Source organism: Thermobia domestica, chromosome 11 (assembly GCF_964235325.1).
Source record: "Thermobia domestica chromosome 11, izTheDome1.hap1.1, whole genome shotgun sequence".
Classification (NCBI taxonomy): domain Eukaryota; kingdom Metazoa; phylum Arthropoda; class Insecta; order Zygentoma; family Lepismatidae; genus Thermobia; species Thermobia domestica.
Window position 1 is genome coordinate 93,776,193 of NC_137464.1, and position 21,497 is coordinate 93,797,689.

At 36.3% G+C, this 21,497-nt stretch overlaps 1 protein-coding gene across 1 annotated transcript in view; it reads left to right on the forward strand.

Annotated features, from left to right (window-relative positions):
- Positions 1–21,497, forward strand: part of LOC145664291 (alpha-glucosidase-like) — a 43,850-nt gene that overhangs the window by 17,358 nt on the left and 4,995 nt on the right. Inside the window, exons 5-7 of the mRNA XM_081730828.1 lie at positions 4,683–4,881; positions 11,254–11,509; positions 19,632–19,830. Of these exons, the coding sequence (XP_081586954.1) occupies positions 4,683–4,881; positions 11,254–11,509; positions 19,632–19,830 (654 nt within the window). The remainder of the gene's footprint in view (positions 1–4,682; positions 4,882–11,253; positions 11,510–19,631; positions 19,831–21,497) is intronic.

The window sequence follows — 21,497 nt, forward strand, 5'->3', positions numbered from 1 at the left end:
AAAAATATTCAATTCCCATGAGGCAAGGGAACGGGTTGACCAAAAAAAATCCAAATTTTATATATAAACTATTACAAACACGAGGCAACTTTTTCACAACGCGGCCAATCGAAATTCAAGAAAGAATGGCTGTGCAGCACAATTTTCTTGGTAGTGTCGTGCGGGTTGCATAGCCGAAGTTATAAAAATAGTCAAGTCCTATGAGGCAAAGAAAGAAGTTGCCAAAAAAAATCCAAATTTTCTGTGTTGACTACCACTAACACGATACAACTTTTCCGCAACCCGACCAATCGAAATTCAGAAAAAAAATTGCCCTAATATACAGTAAAATACCGATTATCCGCGAGTGGATGATATGCGGTGCGTATTATTCGAGAGTGCCGCGAAAAAAAATAACCCTGCTGCAATCGCGCTTAATTATTTTTCATAAATAGTCTCAGTGGACTGACTCTCCACATGCAAATAAATACTGTATGTTCTTCAAACATAAAAATAAATTGCATAAATTCCAACAATAGTGTACGTTTCGACGTGCAACTCTGCTTTGTTAAGCAGAATCCAATTGTTGTAAGGTATATAAAACGGGAATTGGGAAGACTGATTTGCGTGTCAGTAAATTACATTCATTGTTCACTGTGGAGTGAAAGTCCACGGTTTCCCCGGCCCAGGGAGTTTATGCTGGATAACATCGTGCTCGTGGGATTTCTCGGGGTACTCCCGTTTCCTCCCACTTTCTCATTCCATCATTTTCCATAATTACTCACTTGCTTTATCATCGCCTCCTTTAACATAACGGGCGTTATCATGGGACGTTAAACTGAAAGATTTAATTGAGAGTCCGACCACTGGAGGGTTAATTACGAATCTTAAAAATAAATAAATAAATAAATAAATAACCCAAGCCAACAACTGGGAAAATACAATAGACTCTACAGTGCGAAGGTTGAAAATTACTGACAGCCTTATTATGCATCGTAATCCTATAGGCCTTCTCGGAATTTATGGATGAGTGTCAAAATCTTGCTCTTTTGTTTTGGTCATGGCTTTCACATTCTCTCATCACAGACCTTGCTGATCAATACAAACAACTACAAATAGTTTTGTACTTAAATACTGTATTTTTCCTGTGCTTACACCTCATTTTTAGCGTTTTTGCATTATTTGCGGTGCCCCTTACCAGTTATCACACAATTCCGCGAATAATCGTGGCTTTACTGTATTTAATTTTCGAGAACCAATAATGATTTTCCTATGTAATCATCCAAGGCCATTTTGAACAGAAATCTTAGGTCTTTCTTATTTACCATAAATATATTTTACAACTTGGAAATTAACTGTTTATTATTGTTGTTGTTGTTACTAAAGTGCTATTAGAGTAATTGAGATGATTTTCAAGTAGATTCTGAGCGATGAACAATGTTACATTTTTCCTTCTCAAGAGAATAATTCTAGTAGAAGACAAACATTTGACCTGATTCTTAGTATTCCTGACTAATCTATATTTTCTCTGTCATAGCAAAAACGCACTGATGATAAACAGCGTGATGCTGACATAAGTAAACAAATTTCATGAGATAACTTCTTGGATCAAAAGGCTGAAAAATCATGAGCTAAGATAAATTAAATGATGATTATGTCACTCATGTGCAGGGTACGTTCTTTACCAAACAATGCTCCAGTGCACCCCTTTACATTTTGATTTTGTTCCCCGAACAATTTTTTCTAGAAGAAAATATAGTTCTATGAATTGTTAGCAAAAATATTGAAAGGAGATTTCTGAGTAGACGCAGTTGGGAAGCTAATATAAAGCAGGGTGTTGGAGAGATGGATAACAAAAACAGAAAAGTGCATTTGGCCACTTCTTCCACAAATTTCGCACCACCTAGTTATAGGCACAGAGTTCACTGTACCTCCCAGGTCTCCATGCAATTATCGTGCATAAAACCTGGCTGCAGAGTGTTGGATTGTTAGTTTCCCTCTTCTAGCACTCGCGAGAGGTTATTTATCAGAGTCGGAAAAAAAAGAGGAAGAAACGGCAAATATTAGTGAGAGGAGAGTGTATAGTACGTTCACTCAACAGAAGTGCAGCTCGGCAAATTTCTTTCAAGTTCTCATACTGATTGTTACAACAGCATCCTTTCCATCCCTCTTTTGATACCATTTTGGTGGTTGCAATATGTTAATACCCATTCTGTATATTCTTTCTCTCCAATACTATAGCTAATATGAAACAGATGTCAGGCAATATAAGAACAAGGAAGCTGGTCTTGGGAACAGGAAATCGAGCAGTAACTTAACGAGAGCATTTGAAACTGTGGCAACTAAGACTCCACGTGGAGTTGACAAACGACTGTCAATTGTTTGAAATGAGAATTCTGGTTGGCCATTTAGTTATGGGAAATATTTTCCGCAAGATCTCTCCGACGATGGCTTATTTATGGCACGAGCCACCACACGTGGCACGAACTACACTTCGGTTGAAGAAACTAACTATAGATGGTAACACCTAGCAAGCTGGGAAAACTATCCCATGTCTTGATTTTAAACATCTGTTAGAGCTACGAAGCCCAGTTGAAGGCCGAGCAACGAAGGGCAGAAATCCAGATGCTCTACTGTTGGTTATGAGGAGAGTTCAGTACTTGTGGCAATAAAAGGAAGTTAGGTTACCGAACGCTGTTGCGAGTTAGTTACAGGATTCAGCGGTCATGAGGTTGTTGTTGGGTCATATTTGATATGATAAAATATGCATTTAGTGAGGATCTACATGCCATGCCTTAAAATAATTTGTCTTGATTATGCGTATATGTGTGAATTTTTAAAATAGTTCCATTTCCCCAAAACTCCTTTATATATTTACTCTGTCTGTTCGTCCGGGAGACACAAAATTTAAAGAATTACTTGATGGATCACCATTAATTTTGGAGAGAATGTAGAGGGTCGAAAGTTAGAAATCGATTACGATGATGGAGGTGATCAGGGCCAATTGTACAACACGTGCATTTGCACGGGGTGGCAAAATCTATCATAACTACATTATTGAAAATAAATATTTCTTGTTGGAAATTGACTTCATGATGATGATAGTTAAATTTACTAAGCAGACCTTCTATTTGAATACTACATTCATAAATCATGTTTAGGTTGCATTAGTTTAAGATTACATGGACAGTGCTAAAGCAAGTGGTCCAATAAATCCCAGCATGAATTGCTTGATTGTTGTCGAATACAAGTACTCAATTCTCGAACAGCAGCGAACACTTGTTCTATTTAGTTAGTTATTACGATTTTGATATGAAAACTAGTTTTGTCTTTGTCACAAACAAGCTCCACATCACTGAAGTGGAAACAAGTTTTTTTTAAAAAAAAAAAATAACGGGTGTAGAAAGAGAATCAAGAAATAAAGATAAAAGAGTAGTGGCACTAGAATTGCAAATTGGTATATTGAAATTGAAGCTCGATATTGAATAGATTATTATTATTAAAAAAAAAAAAAACAGACATAACGATATTGTATTCGTAGTGTTTAGGCCTTTCTGAGTGCGAGTGTTATCCTTCCCCTTCGTTGTTCGTGATGGGGTAACATACTTAAAATCGTTGCTTTTCAGATTCGTTCTCTGGAGAAAGAGGGGTAGCAAAAGATGCAATTGCACGCGGCAGCAAATTGCCAAGGGCTGGTCCTGGAGGTGATCCATTCAGTTGATCCCAAGATCTGAACCATAAAAAAAAAATCGATTCCCCATGTATTCGTATGGAAGTAATTATCGATATCATCCTTGCTTGTTGGACTACCCGCAATGCTTTTAAGATTAGTGTGTTAGTATAGTACTCAGGATACAAAATACTACTATCTCTGTGGAATACAAAGCTGAAAGGAAAGTATAGTCATTCTACGCGACAAATCTAAAATCTTAAATATTTTATATTTTCCAATATTCATCCATTTTTAAGTATTATTCATTTAATTTGAAGTAAAATGATATACGAGTTAACCCTAGGCTTATTAAATTTAGCTTCTGAAGTAGTTCGGTTTATCGATAGATAAGCCAAACTTATTCAAACAGTGCTCACTGTGATATTGCTATTTGTTTTTAAGTTTTGCTATTTTTGTTTATTATTACTTTTACGTTTTATAAAATCTAGCTGGATTTACTTGACACGGTGTAGAGACAAATTGAGTTTTTGTTTCGTGTTTCTTACGCTTAAGTACTAAATAATTTTCTGAATATTCTTTTTCTGTTTTAGTATCTCGCTAGTTATGCAGGGGCGGATCCAGGACGGACTTCGGGGGGGGGGAAGGGCGGTAGGTCGTAATACTGCTACTTAGAGCTACTTTTAAGAGCTCTCGGATGGGTTTTATTTATGTATAAAATAAAAAAGTTTCCTCTTCTGGGGGGGATCGTCCCGATCGCCCCCCCTGAATCCGCCCCTGTAGTTATGGTACTTGTTCTCCCTTCTCGTGTTCCTTAGTATTATATCCAAAAATATTTTGTTGTGATATCTTCAAAAATTTAGTTGTGTTTAAATTTGTACGTAAATAGTTTATCTACTTAATATTCCATAATTAACAGTATATTAAGTTACTATGTACTGACAACATATTACAGTACGGCATTTCGCTGATTTTTTTTATACGATGCTTTATACATCGTGATAGTAATACATGTTTCTTTATGTTTTTTTAGGCTGATGATGGTCGAATTCTATAACACCGTAGATAAAACTGTAGTTTACTATGGAAATGACAGTGTTCCATTGGCTGATTTCCCATTCAACTTTCTGTTCATCACTGAAATAAATAACGAATCAACAGCTAATGATGTTAACGGAGTAGTTCATGAGTGGTTGGATACTTTACCTGAATGGAAGTGGGCTAATTGGGTGGTAAGTGTTTCTGTTTTCATAACTGCTATTAAGTCGTGGAATGCAACCGATGATGTGTGGACTAGACGGTGATGAGACGTTGCAATAAGATTACAAAGCCTGTAGTGAAACGTGTATATTATTTCATACAACCAATACAGACAACAGATAGTACATACATTAGGTTATTTTTCGACTTAGTCTCTACATCGTTGAGGCACTTATCGCATCGTGGGGTGAGTTTTAAGATTCCCTCTTAGTGAAAATCTGGTCCTTGTATATTCAGCCACGTTGTCACGAAGTGTTTCATCTCCTCGTCTGAAGCAAAGCGATGACTTCCGAAGTGTTCTTTCAAGTGCGAAAACAGATGAAAGTCACTTGTAGCGAGGTCTGAGCAGTAGGGAGGGTAGTCGATGATGTTCAAGTCTGTTGTACCGAGCTGGGTCGGCCACTGCGCTCCTTGTCGGTGACGTTTCCTCTACCAACCGCAAACTTTTGGCACCATTCTGCGACTCGCTGACGAGATATTACAATCTATCCGTAAAGTTATATCAGCTGCCAATGAATTTCGTCCACAGTTACATATTTCGCCCACAGAAATCGAATAACTGAGCGGACTTCTTTGCGACACCAGTTTCCCAAACGAGTCGCCATTTGTGTTTACGTACCACTAGCGAGGACTAGCTCAGGAGAGTAATGCTCCCGGAAGTAGGAACGGAAAACACAGCTCTGATTGGTTGGCGTTATCTATGTCTTGTCACGTTGCATTCAAATAGCAGAATTCAGACGATTGTTGTTGTCGGTCCTCGTGGCCGAGTGGACTGTGAGTTCAAACCCGGTCCGAGGAAAGTTTTTTAAACATTTTTTTTTACATTTTACCACTTTTTAAATTAAAATAATACGAAAATAATACTTGAAAATGTGATTTACTTACTTTTGTGGAGATAAGTAGTAGTAGTAGTAGGAACGGGTTAGAAGCCCCGCAGGGCTCGTTTTGTTGCCTTTGTACTCCATGATATAAGGCTCGCTTTGTTCCCCTTGTACTAAATGATATAGATTTTGTGACCAACTTAAAACAACTGACTAGGATAGCGCGTAAAACAGCTGGCTAGAGTAGCGCGCGAAAAAACATACTTCCGGGAGTATTACTCTCCCGAGCGGGTCGTCACTAGCGCCGTAATTGGCGGGTCGCTGATACTCTGCACAGTTGCCAACTCCATGTATTAAAAATTACCGCACAGCCCTCATTCCTCTATAACAGACATAACTCCAGAAATATCGGCCTTGTAACTTTAGTTTCTGATCCTCCCTCGTAGTAAAGGGGAAGCGGCTAAGCAGATGTTAATAACGATGAATCGTTCTTTCGTGCAGAAACTGACGTAAATATGTACGAAAACGTGGCAGTTCTGCAGCCCTCTCATTTGCTAACAGCGTTTGAAGCGAACTCGGACCATCGCTTCCAAGCGCTATAAACTCTGTTCCTTGGCATAATTAAGAAAGAAAACCAAACGAAAATTATAAATATTGTCTGCAGACTTTATTTTATATTTTGTTTAATAAGAGCTACATGACACGGGGTTTGGGGATATACTTTCCGATTTTCCTGGTTTTTATTTTGCTGCCATTTGGGTCTTAGTTCTGTGGGTGTTATGGTATTATTCATAACTACCCTGTTCGAAACATTTGGGACATACTCTGTCCTTTAAAATTTTAGCCATTTGCAGTTCTTTATATTTCCCAAGTTTGTCTGAACTAGTATAAATTAATTTGCCAAAAACAGCGTTTCATAAGTTTTCAACCTATTAATTTAAGGCCATTTATTGTAACAGGAGTGAAAATCATGGTTTAAAGATTGCCCATTACATGCAGTAAAATAAAAAAAAATCAAGCATCTGACACTCAATTACGTGTGAACCGAAAGGATATGTGTTTGCGGGTAGGACCAGTCTGATGTGGAGATGAAGTCTGGGACGTTGGCCCGTATTTACTTCTGTGTTGACCGTGCCTTGTGCGTGGTAGCAGAATCCTGTTGGAAGATTTACTTTGGTTGAGGAGCATGATTGTAGTTAGTGGTTTCACAATGGACTCCAAAACTGTGATTTGGTAGACGGTACGCGATGTCTTCACCTCTTGTTCACAAAAATGGAGTTGTGTTGTGCCGTTGAATCAAGCACACGCCAGCACGCCATGACTGATACTGGGTGATAGGATCTTTGCACCTTGAAAACACTTTCAACGCTTTGCAGTGATAATGATGCGTACACATGGTCATTAAAGGAATGCTCATAAGTGAACAATTTCTCGTTGCGAAAGAGACTTGTCCTGTGACCATGTCCTGCGTAACGTTTAAGGAGACATTTGGCTTTCACTACTCTCTACTGGCGAACGCATCAGTCAGGAAGCGGCCTCTACGTAGGCTCTGAGTCCTAGGTCCTAGTTCAGCACTCGTGGCATGATTGGTCTCGAAATAAACATTTCTCGGGGCTCACTGATTGAGTCCTGACGGGATTTCGCCAAATACTTACAGCTGCGGCTTTAACTGCCTGCCCTGCAGTATCCTCATTGTGCGCGGTCTGCCACTACACTGCTGGTGATTAACACTTCCCGTTTCATTGTAATGTTGGATTTTGATTTTTAAAAAGTCCAATCAATCAATCAATTGAAAATGGATATCTCAAAGACGCTGTTTTATGCATATGCTTGGTGTGTATTATTTTATGCAGCATGATTAATGCATAGACCTATTTTACTAACATATTATCCTTTAATTAAAAAAAAAAAACCTAGCGCTATTTCTTGGGTTTATGTAGATCAATAGAATAAAATAGAAAATGACAGCAAAGATTAAACTGTAGCACATCGATGCGCCATATTACTTTGGTTTCAATTACTTTGTGATGTGCGAATATTTAAAAAAAAATGCACTAAATGTGTTACTTAATAATAAACGATGATCACTGTATTGAATATACTTACCTCTTTCTGTAAACATACATTATCTTGTGGCCTTTGTTACACTTTCTATCAGCTTCTGTCACCAAGAACATAACAGGAATTTATTTCGGGAGGTCCAGAGCTTTTCTGGGGTCCAAATTCAATATGAGGTAAATAAATATTCTATCATACCTTGTTCTCATATAGTCAAACTGAATACACAACAGCCTTGGTCAGTATGTTATGTTTAGTTTATCAATATGAGGATAAGTTACATTAAAATTTGTAATATTTCCCTGAAATTAGACTAAACTTACAGAAAAGTTGGGATTTCGGGGTTCTAAATCCCCAGGATCCACCCCCTGCGTACGTCCCAGAATGTCACTAACTTTCAGTAGATAAGTTATCAAAATTGCTTTGAAGTTTTCTAGACAATTCCCCCTCATATATGATTAAAATAATAATTGAGCATGGTCGCTGCAGTTCGAGGAACCATAAGTGGACTACGACAATAGACTTGATTTTACACACTAAAATACTTTCGCAGATAAATAATTTCCCGATATCTCAAGAAATGTGTAACTTAAGCATGAAATGGTGTATCATTTTTCTCTTTTTAAATTTGACTATACAGAAATAAGCCGCAAGAAATCGATATTTTCTTCCCAAAAAATCATTCATAACTAGGGATGCGCACGAGACGAGTCGAGACAGGATTTTCCTGACAAAATTCGAGTCGAGACACGGCTCTTTCAATAGAAAAATATATATTTTTCGAGTCGAGACATCACTTTTACAGCACATTTTCGAGTCGAGACAGCCACAAATCTTGTCTCGTGCGCATCCCTATTCATAACACACATTGTTATGCAAGCGTGCTTTTGCCATACACCAGGTGGTTAAAAGGACAACGCATTTGTAGCACCATTTGTGCTTCTAGTTGTTATTTTATAACTCTATGGAGAAGACACATAGCTCTTCCAGTAGTAGATACACCTTTTGAAACGAAACAGCCTCAACCAATGACGATTTCAGGTTTTCTCCCGGGAAGAATTTCAATATACTCAAGGTGAAAAATAGTATTACAAAAATATTGGGACTCTATACGAAATACAATATGATACGAATGGCCCCGGGAGGGACTTTTATGGCTCCGGGGGGGATTCTCTCCCTGGCTACCACCTTAAATCATCACTGGCCTCAACAATTGTCTCCTAGGCAACTCTAGGCAACACCACGTTTTAAATACCTCTACACTTGTTCCTTTTACTGATGTGAAATTCAGAAGCGTACGTCTTCTTGGCACAATAAAAGAATGCGAGAGGAAGTAATTAAAGAAGTTATTGGTGTCTATGTGCTAGTATGTTCACACAAATCGTAATTGATTGCCAACAGAAGAAAACTTATTTTTTTTATTTTGCTGTAGAAACTATTCATCCTGAAGTTTCTCATAGTAGTAGCATTGTAGGAGAGGAAAGTATGGTGATAGAACCGAAGTTACACATATTTTCCAATATCGTAATGCACAATTTTCCATGAATTGACGAACTATGGTTACTTGCTCGAAGATTGTGCAGGGCCACTACTGACACAGAGGGAGCGTATTCAGTAAGTCATGTATTTTTTTTTCAGATTCTTTCTATTGGATTACCGTAGATCCGGGGTTACGAACTTAATCCGTTCCGTAACGCTGTTCGTAAACCGACAATATCTTTCGTTGAAATGAAATTAATGTACACACAATTAATCCACTCTAGTCATAGAAACATGGCACCGTATGAACTTTTTATATGTTTAAGAGTTTTTGAGAATATCGAATGAAAATAACATTATACTTTTTAAGGACAAATAAACAACATTAAATTAAACAAAATATGAAGACTAGAAATCACATGTGCTAAAAAGAACAAAAATGTAGGTTTTGAACAGAATTCCGACAGATAGTGTTTATGACAAAACTGCAAAAGCACTATTGTGTACGTGAAATTGTCGGTACAGGCGTGTCTGTTGCTCGTACCTCGAAACACCACTGTTCGTAAACGAAGTGAAAGAATCATAAAACTCTTGTTCATAAACCAAGGAGCTTGTGACCCGTGAGCCCATTATACTTTCAAATTTTGCAAGACCTACTACCACTACAAGAATTACTTTCTAATGATTTTCTTCGTCATGTTGTAGTAACTTAGGACAACAGTTTGCAACAAATTCGCTGAAAGTGATATCTTCGTTGGTATTTCCCCAGGAATTCATTTATATCTCCCGATCAATTTGTCGTGCGTTTACATCACTTCAGAGCAGTGGTACCCACACCCTCATGTCCATGACGCACCCCCCTCATTGTCCATCAGTAGGTGTTCTTCCATGAAAAAAATCTTTTCGATTAATTTTTACACCCCCTCAAACATATTTATATAGATTTTTAACCCTCCAAATATTTCAATGACGCAGTTTGCGTCATAGCCCCCCTTTGTGGGCACCCCTGCTTCAGAGCTTACTTTGTCACAAACACAGTGGAGTGTGATTAGGGTTCCAAGTTTTAGACTATAAAACTGAGACACCCTAGGAATATTTACAGTATATTCACAATTGTGCATTTACTTTTTGCTGAATTATCAGAATTAATTAAATAACAGGTCATCACTTATCAAAACAAGTGACTAGCTTTACTATCTTAAATAGCTTAAACTAGAAATACAAATCACTGAACAAAGCAAGGTTTAACATAATAAATGTGTTATAACAGTTTCGCTAACTAACGGAACATATTGGCTTCATCAGATACTGAACCATCAGTCAGGATGCAGTGTCTGATAAAGCCAATACGTTCAGTTAGTTGGCGAAACTGTTATAACACATTTATTATGTTAAAATAAACGTTGCTTTGTTCAGTGATTTGTATTTTTAGTTTAAGCTGTTAATTGAGTATCGATGACTAATAAAATGGGATCTTTTAAATAGCGTACAAATGATAGCTATTACTTATGTTTTGGAGAAAAATCGGGACTTTAAAGGTTTTGAACAATTTTGAATGCAGGGAGACAGATCATATAAATCGAAAACTGTCTCTGCCACACCGTGACATCTGGGGAAAATCCTAAGCATGATTTATGTTTATGAAAGTTTTCAGCCACAACAGTAGTAAAAGTTATAAAAATACTTCCACCATTGTGGCATTGCTTTAAATACCTAGGAGTATTTTTATACTATTATTTGATTATTTTGAAAGAAACATAATTTAATATAACTTTTTTGTTACTTTGTGTTACTATACATTCAAGTACATCTAATCAAATTCATACACATACATACCACGTAACTTGCGTAACTAACAACCTTCCGAAGTTCCAATTCTCTTGAGCGATTAAGACTATATAGTTTCTCTGTTTTTTGTTTAACTTTCCAGAACAGTTAATCGTTTTCTCACATATTTATATTGCTTTTGTTCTGTATGTTTGTTAGGTCGGAAATCACGATAACCATCGTGTAGCGTCAAGGCTCGGAGAAGACCTTATTGACGGAATCAACATGATATTGTTATTGCTACCAGGAACAGCTGTCACATACAATGGAGAAGAAATTGGAATGGTAGACTCATTCATAAGTTGGGAAGATACAGTCGATCCTTCAGGATGCAACGCAGGACCAGATCGATACCAACTCTTTTCTAGGGATCCTGAGCGAACGCCTATGCAATGGGATACCACTAAAAATGCCGGTAAGTAAACCTAATATTTTGAAAGATGTAGACCAGAATGTGTCATCGTTACGTGCGAAAGAAATTCAGATAATACTACATTCTGATGTGGCTATCATCAGCCTGTAAAAAGTATCACACTTCCAGTAACACTTCATCACCATAAGTTAAATTTTGAAAATTTAAAGTGTCATATATAGTGTCGGGAAACCGGGGTATTCGCGAACACCGAAATTTGCATAGATGCTTTTGCTGCATGCTAGCGGAGAGACCTGGAAAAGTGTAGCATAAATTTGCTGACAGTCAGTTGAATAGGCTTAGGAAGAAGAAGACGTTTTGTTGTTCTTGTCGATTCACTTATAACGTTGATTCGACAATCTGGGCAAGGTAAGTTGGCTCTTTTCTTACCTATATTGTTACAGATAAGGCTATATATTCCCCTATATTTGAGCATTAGTTCTTTGTAATCTTACTAGCCTGTATGCAGTCAACAGTTACTTTCAACTCTAACAATAAAATGACATTTCATGAGAAAATGCCAGAAACAATGTTCGCCATTACCCCGGAGTGTTCGGGATTGCCCCATCATATGAAATAAATTATATAATAATAATAATAATAATAATAATAATAATAATAATAATAATAATAATAATAATATAGTTTTTTTAAGTTGAAAAGTAAGTAATAAGTTAATGAAATTGGTTTGCAAAATAGATCATGTCTTAGTAATAAGCGTTATTAGCTTTATTAATTAGAATAGTTTGCTACATTTATTATTTTAGGCCAATAATAGCCTACTTCATTACTCTATAGTCAGTAACACTATTTTAGATATCTGATCCTTCATCATAGGCTACATTTTTTCTATGTGTGATTTAAAGTGTGTTCTACAAATTTATTTAGCCTACTAGCGTCCATTAGCAGTTAGCCAATTTTGTTCAGCCTATTAACCGCATTTAAACATTGAACTAATAAGAAATACTGTCCTTGGAAGCAAAACATTAATGGGTATATCTGTGATTTCTACAGTTTTAAAAAAATGTTTCCACTTTAATGAATAGTTTACTTAATGCACCGTTATTTCTGAATTTGTTTCATAAGAGTACATTTTGTTTAGCCTTACCTATTAGCTTTCATTTGTAATAGTTTCAGAAATGACGAGGTCTGGTCATGTTTCTCACTAACTTGAGTTATGTTTGTAATTATAATTCTTAATAAAGATTTAAATACTAAATTACGGTATAATTTTGATGTATTTCGCTTCTTTCGTAAAGGAAATTTTAAAGTAAACAGTGTGTTCGGGATTACCCCGACCACTGGGGCAATCCCGAACATAAGTACATTTCTAAAACATCTCACTGATTTGTTGAAAAATGTTACTTTTGACCTTCCTCTGCACTTTAGTAAACAGGAAAAACTTCAAACTTTTTACACACAAGAAACCTTAATTTTATCTTTAAAAACAACAGACTTATTTATAATCAAAGCTTAAGTGTTCGTGAATACTCCGATCTCCCCTGTATATATAGGGTGTCCATAAAGTCCGTTGTCACCCTGTGTATCTGCGAAACAACTACGAATATGAGAAAATGCAAAAACACGTACTTCATTATTGTGAGAGACTTGAATTTTGAGCTATAAAAGATCCATTCCAGACACCACCATATAGAGGTACATGGGGTCAACTTGAAAATTTCAAATGGCAAAGGGGGTCGAGTAGTTTGAACGGGTTCGAAAAAAAAAAAAACTTTTCCTGTAAGTTCTGAATTTTCTAGGTTGTCGACGTCTAAATTGGCGGTGAAATCAAATTTCGGAGTGAAGGCCTCTGATGACTTTTAGATATCCATGGCTTATGAATGTTGTCCTGCCATGTTCTTTTATTTTTACGCAGGGTGTACGTATCGTAAATACTTTTGTAAAACGAGAAAATGAGTTGTTGGGTGGAGACTGTTTCTGTGCATGTTGCCCCTAGTTTTGTAAACGGAGGCCCGTTTTACTGTTACACTATATAGCCATGAGAGTAAGGTTTTAAGAAATGGTTATTTCAAAAGTGGGAATAAAGAGTTGCGAAAATATGGACATCAGAAAGAGGAATCAGTACTCCCGGAGTTTAGAGAAGTGGTAATCACCACAGGATAAACTTGGTTTTAGACATGTAGCACTACGTAGTTTCGCTAATTGTAAATTAAACAACCCGCATAAATAGTCCCAAATTACCTTAAAATTAGTTACAGTGACGTGAATCAATCTTTATATAACATTTAGAGTACATAATAAAGCAAGTACTGTATTATACTACTTACGTTAGTGTAGATGTTCGAAATGAGTTTCTTTCACTTCTTGACAGTAAAGTAGACGGTTATGAAATTCCATTCGTAGTTGCTTAAATGCTTCCTCAGAAATGTCATTACAGGTTGCTGTTATTCGATATTTCAGGTCCACGATAGAAGTGGGTGGTGTTTTGATAAACAATAGGTTTTATGTGACGCCATGGAAAAAAAAAAGTCATTTGGAGATAAATCGGAAGATCGTGAGGACCATTCGATGGGGCCACGACAACCTATCCATTTATCAGGGTAGGTTTCGTTTAGGTATTCACGAACTCCCTGGATATCAGTCGTGCTGAAAAACTACAGTGACCGCATCAAATTCAGGCTTTCCATATTGATCCATTACATGTTCCACTTGATCAGTTATTAAAGGATCCACTATGCCCCGCAGAAGCTGCAAGTACACATCATCTTTAAATTTGAATTGATAAATAAAGGGCCAATTACATGGTTCCCTAAAATACCTGTCTACACATTTATTTTCTCAGGTCGTTGACTGTGCCCTTCCCTGATAACATGCGAATTCGAATCTCCCCAATGAACATTATGTGTATTGACCATTCCGGTCAGTGGAAAGGAACTTTCATCACTGAAACAGATTTGTTCCAAAAAAACTTCTCATTTTGTGGATTTTTTTGGTACAAATTTCGCAAAACTCAACTCGTCTGTCAAAACCATCATCTCCTAGATCTTGCGCCAGGTGCACTTTGTATGGGTGAAATTTATGTGTTTGTAGAACTTTGCTAATTGAGCTCCATGGGATGTTACTTTCTTTCTTAATCTGTCTCATGGAGGTTTCTGGGTTTGCAGTAACGCGTCCTATAACTTCTATCACTGTCTTTATCTAGCTTTGGCCGTCCTGAACGAGGTCGGTCCTTAACGCTTTGTGTTTCACGAAACTTGTTCACAAGTTAGCGCACATACTGATGACTTACTTTAGTACGTTCGGGATACAGTTCATTAAATCTTCTAGAAGTCGCACGGTAGTTTTGCCCACAGTCTCCGAAAAGAAATATAAGTTCAACTGTATCTGCAGCAGAACGTGCTCCTTCGATACGATTTATTATGAAAGTTGTAAGAAAATCTTCGGCAAATATCGAACACTCACACAAGCTCAATCATACTATCCTTGAGAAAATGTCTTACAACAACATAACGTTCACTACTTCGTTTCAGTACTGATTGGAAGACTGCACCCAATTACATTCGTTTGTATGAAGATTGGATTCGACGCTAAGACAGGCAGAGCTACTGTGGTCACAGTAACGCATGACTCAACACTGTGCGTGAGACGTGTAGAAGTTGCTTAGCAAAATAACATCCAAATGTCCAAATACGATAGGCAATTTTATTTTTAAGTGCATGAGTTAGCCTAATTCTCTTGGTCTCCAGCCTGTCTCTGTCAAGTGGATAACTTGCCTGGCCGATCACTCAATAAGAGGAAGAACATTGGTAGGTTGTAGTCAACTCTGCTTCGACTGGTGTGATTAGAGGCAAATCTCAGAACGAACAAGTGGCCCATTAAGATGTTTATGCAAAGATTGATTCACGTCAATGTAACTAATTTCAAGGTAATTTGGGACTGTCTATGCGGGTTGTTTAATTTTCAATTAGCGAAACTACGTAATCCTACATGTCTAAAACCAAATTTATCTTGTAGTGATTATCATTTCTCTAACCTCCAGTCAGGCCCGTAGCCAGCCTCCAAATTTAGGGGGGGCTTAATGTAAATTAGGGTGGGCACACACAGAGAGAGACACAGACATTATACAATATATATATATATATATATATATATATATATATATATATATATATATATATATATATATATATATATATATATATATAATGTCTGTCTCTGTGTGTGATGATGAATAATTTCTTATGCTCTTAAAACTAAAACTACAGCGTGAAGGAATTACTATTAAAATTTTCCCCTATAGCGTTAGTACAATTGTACCTGAAAGCTAGAATACTGCGTGTTTCCTTTTTATTTATTTGTTATGGCAACAAAATATTTCTTCCGTTTTCTCATCTTCAAGGAAATAAAAAAAAAATATTTTTAAAAAATAGTTGGCCGAACGAACCAATCATTAAAATTTCCAAAGAATTAGTACAGGAAATACGTTTTTTAATTTTTGATGACTGAAAAAATATTTGTGAAACTTGAAAACATCTAGAGAGTAATGAGATTTAATACTATCTTCAAAGAGATTCTACAGAGAAGGGTCTCAGAATATTAAATCAATATTTTGAAATACATGTGACCTAAACAAATATATGCATATTGGAAAAGTGAAATTAACATTTTACCTGTATTATTATTTACATCTCCTTAGATATGAAACTTTATATTTCTTTAAATATCACGCGCTTTATTTTACACTTGTACTTCTAAACATTTTTTGATCTTTTTTTATGGTGATGTTCAAAAGAAATAATGATATGTTTATGGGTTTTTGCTATCTACAAATTTATAAATTTCATAAGATTAAGAAACACAAACACAACACGCATATATACACTCCTCATGTTGGCACACTATAATAGAAACAAGTTGTACATTTGAACAATCACTAACAACACAATCACAGTATAAGTCTCCTTGTTTTGGATGCTGCCAATCTTAAAACAATTGTGTCCAGATCGAGGTTTCTGGTGATGTCCTTGTAACTCAGCAAAACAAGATCGGCACGGTGCAGTTAATGTACAACTCCTTTTGAAAAAATGCCTTAACAAAGAAGGAATTCCTCTCACCTGAAGTAGTTCTATATAAAGGTTGACTGGCTTCAGGGCAGAAATTTAGTAAAGAAAATATTCAAATTTACAAACGTATAATTTCTAATTGCTTTCTTTTTAGTAACTGAAAAAATACTTTTTGCATAACAGCTGTGAGTTCCATTTTATCACAACACATTTCAATTTTTAGACGTCGTGGACCCTGTAGCCAGGTCACGCGGACCCCTGGGGTCCGCGGACTCCAGTTTGAGAACCTCTGTTCTAGCCTCTTTGGAGCATACTATCAACAATCATTTAGGATGATTGCTACTAAAGTCATGTTTAAGTAAAAATAACCTGTTATGATCTGATACTCGAGCATTAAAATAAGAAATAACTCCAAAAAAGTTCCCTGTTCTAGCGCACTTACCTTCTTTCTCGAAACGAAATTGATAAGAGAAGTAACAGTTCATTAAATCGTCTTTGTATAGTACAATTCATATCAAAGTATACATGAAATTCTTCTTTACATTGTACAAATAAGAATTCGAGATCAGTTGCTCCCGTAAGTACTAAAATGTTTAAGTTAAGAACTAATTATTTAAAGAGCTGTTTACTTATTTCTATTGAAGATATCTCTTCTTCAAAATGAAACTACATTAACAAATTGTTACTTTTGTGGGCTACCCCGTAGCCTCATGGGTACAGCGCTCGCCTTCGGCGCGTCTGGTTTCGGGTTCAAATCGTACTGGGAGTCCTCGGATTCAAACCGATAGTGATTTGGATGTTACTTTAAGCTATAGGTCCCGTTTCTTTATAGCCTCCCTGCTGAAGAGAGACGCTAAACTCCCCAACGCACCCTGTTTTAAGTCAAAGGTGAAATTTCAAATTTATAAAGCATTATACATATTATCATCTAAGGTTCAATTTTTAATTGAACATTCTGTTTTTCCTATAAGTGCAACTACTACCTCCGTTTAGTCCGCTGCATTTTTTTGTTTACATACCAGAAGATTGCAAGGTATTCATTTACAAAATAGTAACTTTGCATGATTAGGCTTACATCTAATGATCTGCTTGAACATTTGATTCTGGCACCAAAAATTGGCAACAATTATTAAATTATTTTAGTATAAGTATCTAATTATTTACCCCCGATAAAGATTAAGTGAATCGAACTTATCTTTAGTTTAAAGATATATTATTCTAAGTTATTTAACAAATAGTCAAGTTGCTGCTACACTACAATTCTCATTCTTCAAGTGAACTTCGGTGCATCTTCAGAAACCAGCATCGACCAACTTTCAATTACAACCATATTCAACTCACAACACAACAAAAGTAAATACAATTCAGAAAAGGAAACTTTTCTTACTCCGTTATCACGTGACATAAAACGTAGTCAAAATCCCCCACTCCTCTCTCTCTCCATGTCCAATATACACAAAACAAACCCATACACCTGTGTGATTATTAGAGCGAAGCAGTTGCGACCCCTTGTTGAGGGATGCTGTCTTTTCAATCTCTCGCATATTAACCGAAAGCCAATGACTCACAGCAAAAGGATGTTTTCAGTTGCAAATTCCAAAAAGAACAGGAAGAAGTAAACTCTTCATCCGCAGATTAAGGTAAAAGTATGTTGTTTCTGAACACAAATACATGTTTGCCGATAGAATAACCATAAATTATTTTTCTCCTGCAGCGAAGGTCGTTTGCACATGCAGCATTATATATATATATATATATATATATATATATATATATATATATATATATATATATATATATATATATATATATATATATATATATATATATATATATATAAACAGACTCACCCTCAAATAAATATTAGCAATTCAAAGAAGCGTAGCGCATAAATAGGCCAATACTTTAAATGAGGATAATAAAAGTAAATTTGAATACATTTGGAAATACAATTTCTTCCAACATTTCAGTCAGTGTTCGACTAGGGAGGATGCTTATGTATTGTTGCTCTAAATGTAGAAGGCGAAAATTTATGTTACTTCTGTGATACGAGCCGGACATAAATTTTTACCGAAGGGGAATTTCCCCGGCATCCCCCGTTAATTCGAACTATGATTTTAGTTAGGGGGGCTGCAAAAAATTTAGGGGGGGCTGAGCCCGCCCTAGCCCCCCCGTAACTACGGGCCTGCCTCCAGTAGTAATGATCCCTCTTTCTGATGTCCATATTTTCGCAACTCTTTATTCTCACTTTTGAATTAATCATTTCTTAAAACCTTACTCTCATGGCAATACAGTATCACAGGACTCCGTTTACAAAACTAAAGGCAATATGCACGGAAACAAAATCTCAACACAATAATTCATCGTTTTACAAAAGTATTTACGGTACTTATACCCTGCCTAAAAATATTAAAAAAAAAAAAAAAAAAAAAAAAAGTAGCAGGACAACATTCACAAGCCACATTCACATTCATAGATATTTAAAAGTCAACAGAGGCGTTTACACCGAAATTTGATTTCACCGCCAATTTAGATGTCGGCAATCTAGCAAATTCAAAACTTGCAGCAAAAGTTGTTTTATCGAACCCGTTCAAACTCCTCGGCCCCTTTGCCATTTGAAGTTTATCCCGTACTCCTATTTGGAGAGTTTGGGTTGGAACTTTTATAGCACATAATTTCAATATCTTAAAATAATGACGTACGTGTTTTAGGGTTTTCTCATATTTACAGTCGTTTCGCAGATACACGGGATGGCAATGGACTTTAAGGACATCCTCTATATATATACATAAATATCTCAGTTTATGTAAGTGAACTTCAACATTCAATTTCTGAATTCTTATAAAAGTAGAGATAACCATTAATTTATTTGCAGATGAAGACGAGGAGTTAAATTGATTTGTTCGAGAAAATTTTAGTCGTAATGGTATATCAAGTCATTCTCTCAAACAAAAACGCAAATATTAATCCAAATAATTTCACATCATGTTTGATAAACGAAATTAGTTATACTTTTCTGGATCCAATGATATCTACATTTAATTTTGATCTTATACATTAGACTACCTATTTTGCTTAGTTATTATTATGTTTATTTACAGGATTTTCAACGAGTGACGTAACATGGCTACCTGTTAATAGGAATTATTTAAGTTTGAATGCTCGGGCTCAGAACGAGGCAGTTGCTAGTCACCTGAAAGTGTACAAAGCTCTCGTGGAAGCCAGACAATTTGAGGCTATCCGAACAGGACCAATACATACAGCTATTTTGAATGACAATAGAGTCTTTGCCTTTACTAGGTACCTTTTGTTCTTTTATTCTAACGCAAGATATTTTCAAAGTCCTACTGGTGTTCAAAGCGACAAGGATTCTGAAATTAGAATCACTTTAACATTAACTAACTTGAAAAAATTTGCGTAAAGTTTGAGGTTTGACAACGATGTATATCTCTTCAATGTAAAAGTTCCAACCTGGGCCGGCTCGTTCCATATAAGCGAACTAGGCAGAGTTTAGGGCGGAATATTTTAGGGGCAGCACCAGCACGGTTGGTGATTTTTTCTCTGCAGAGTTAGTAACATTCATAGGATAAACAATTATTACAACAAGCCGTGTAAAAGCATTAGAGCTACCTATCATAAAACACATGTGGTAGCAAGTTTCACAGTGTAATTGATCAAAATTGAAATGACATTAGATTATGTTCAGGTCAGGAGGGTATTTTTTGTTTGGGCGAAGGCCCTTTACTTAAACTAAAAAGAGGTAATGACTAAATCAAGGGGCACCGAAATATTTCTCGCCTAGGGTGTCAAAATACTTAGATCTAGCCCTGCTTCCAACTGTGCTTCATTGATATCCAAACACTCTTGCAGTTATTTCTAGAAACCTCCCTGCTGGGTCTACTGGCTAGTGTGCTTGTCTATGGTGCACGAAGTCCCAGGTTCGAATCCCGGTCGGGGGCTTTGAAAAATTTAAATGCTTTTCGGTGATTTTAAGGTACACCTTGAAAGTGTAGAACCATGTCTCATATACTCTCAGTGCTGAAAGGGACGTTAAACTCCATTTCAACTAATTAAGCTGTTTAAATAAAGAATCTGAAAATTGTATGTTGATGACCTTAATTTCGAATATACAGAATAACTGTGTTTTCTCTTTCATTTTGTGCACACTTAAAAATTTGTGCCTTAAGCATACATTTTTGTCACACCTTTCCTCCACAAGCAAGGCGGAAGCCTGGAGACCTTAGGAATCAAGAATTGGATGAATTGATTGTAGGAAACCCATTTCACACAACTACCTCAACCGCAGAGAGCTCAATAGGTCCTGTGACTTATGGTTGTGGGATAATGTTAAAACAATAGTGTTTACCAGGTTGGCCGTGGTGGCTCACTGGTAGAGTGCTCGTCTCTGATACGTGAGGGCGCGTAGTGGGGCAAAAGAAATATTTGCTGGAAAAATTTTTAGATGTGCGCAGACAAAAATAGTTATTCAGTATATTCAATGAAGATCGTCACTTAACCAATTTTGGGATTCCAAAAACAGCTTCAAGTGTATTGGATGTCAATAGGATACACTTGAAGATTTCGAGTTAAGCAGATATACATCGTCGTCAAAATTTGAAGTTTAAGGATTATTTCAAGTTACGCATGTTGATGCAACTCTGAATAAAATGCATAATCTTTTCGAATCCAACTGGACTTTAAAAACAATCTTATATAAATTTGTAGATAAATTATTATAAGTAATTTTTCTTTTTCTTATATTTTGGAAGGAGAATTTATATCTTTTTATTATTGTATTTAATGATACAATACAGACTAGGGGGCACGGTGGTTCAGTGGAAGAGCGCTCACTTCTGGTGCAAAGGCCCTCTGGCACGATCCATAGCCAAGTGAGTATGTGGTAAACAATATACACTGTATCCATGGGTTTCTTCGTGGTTCTTACATTTCCTCCTACATTATTATTC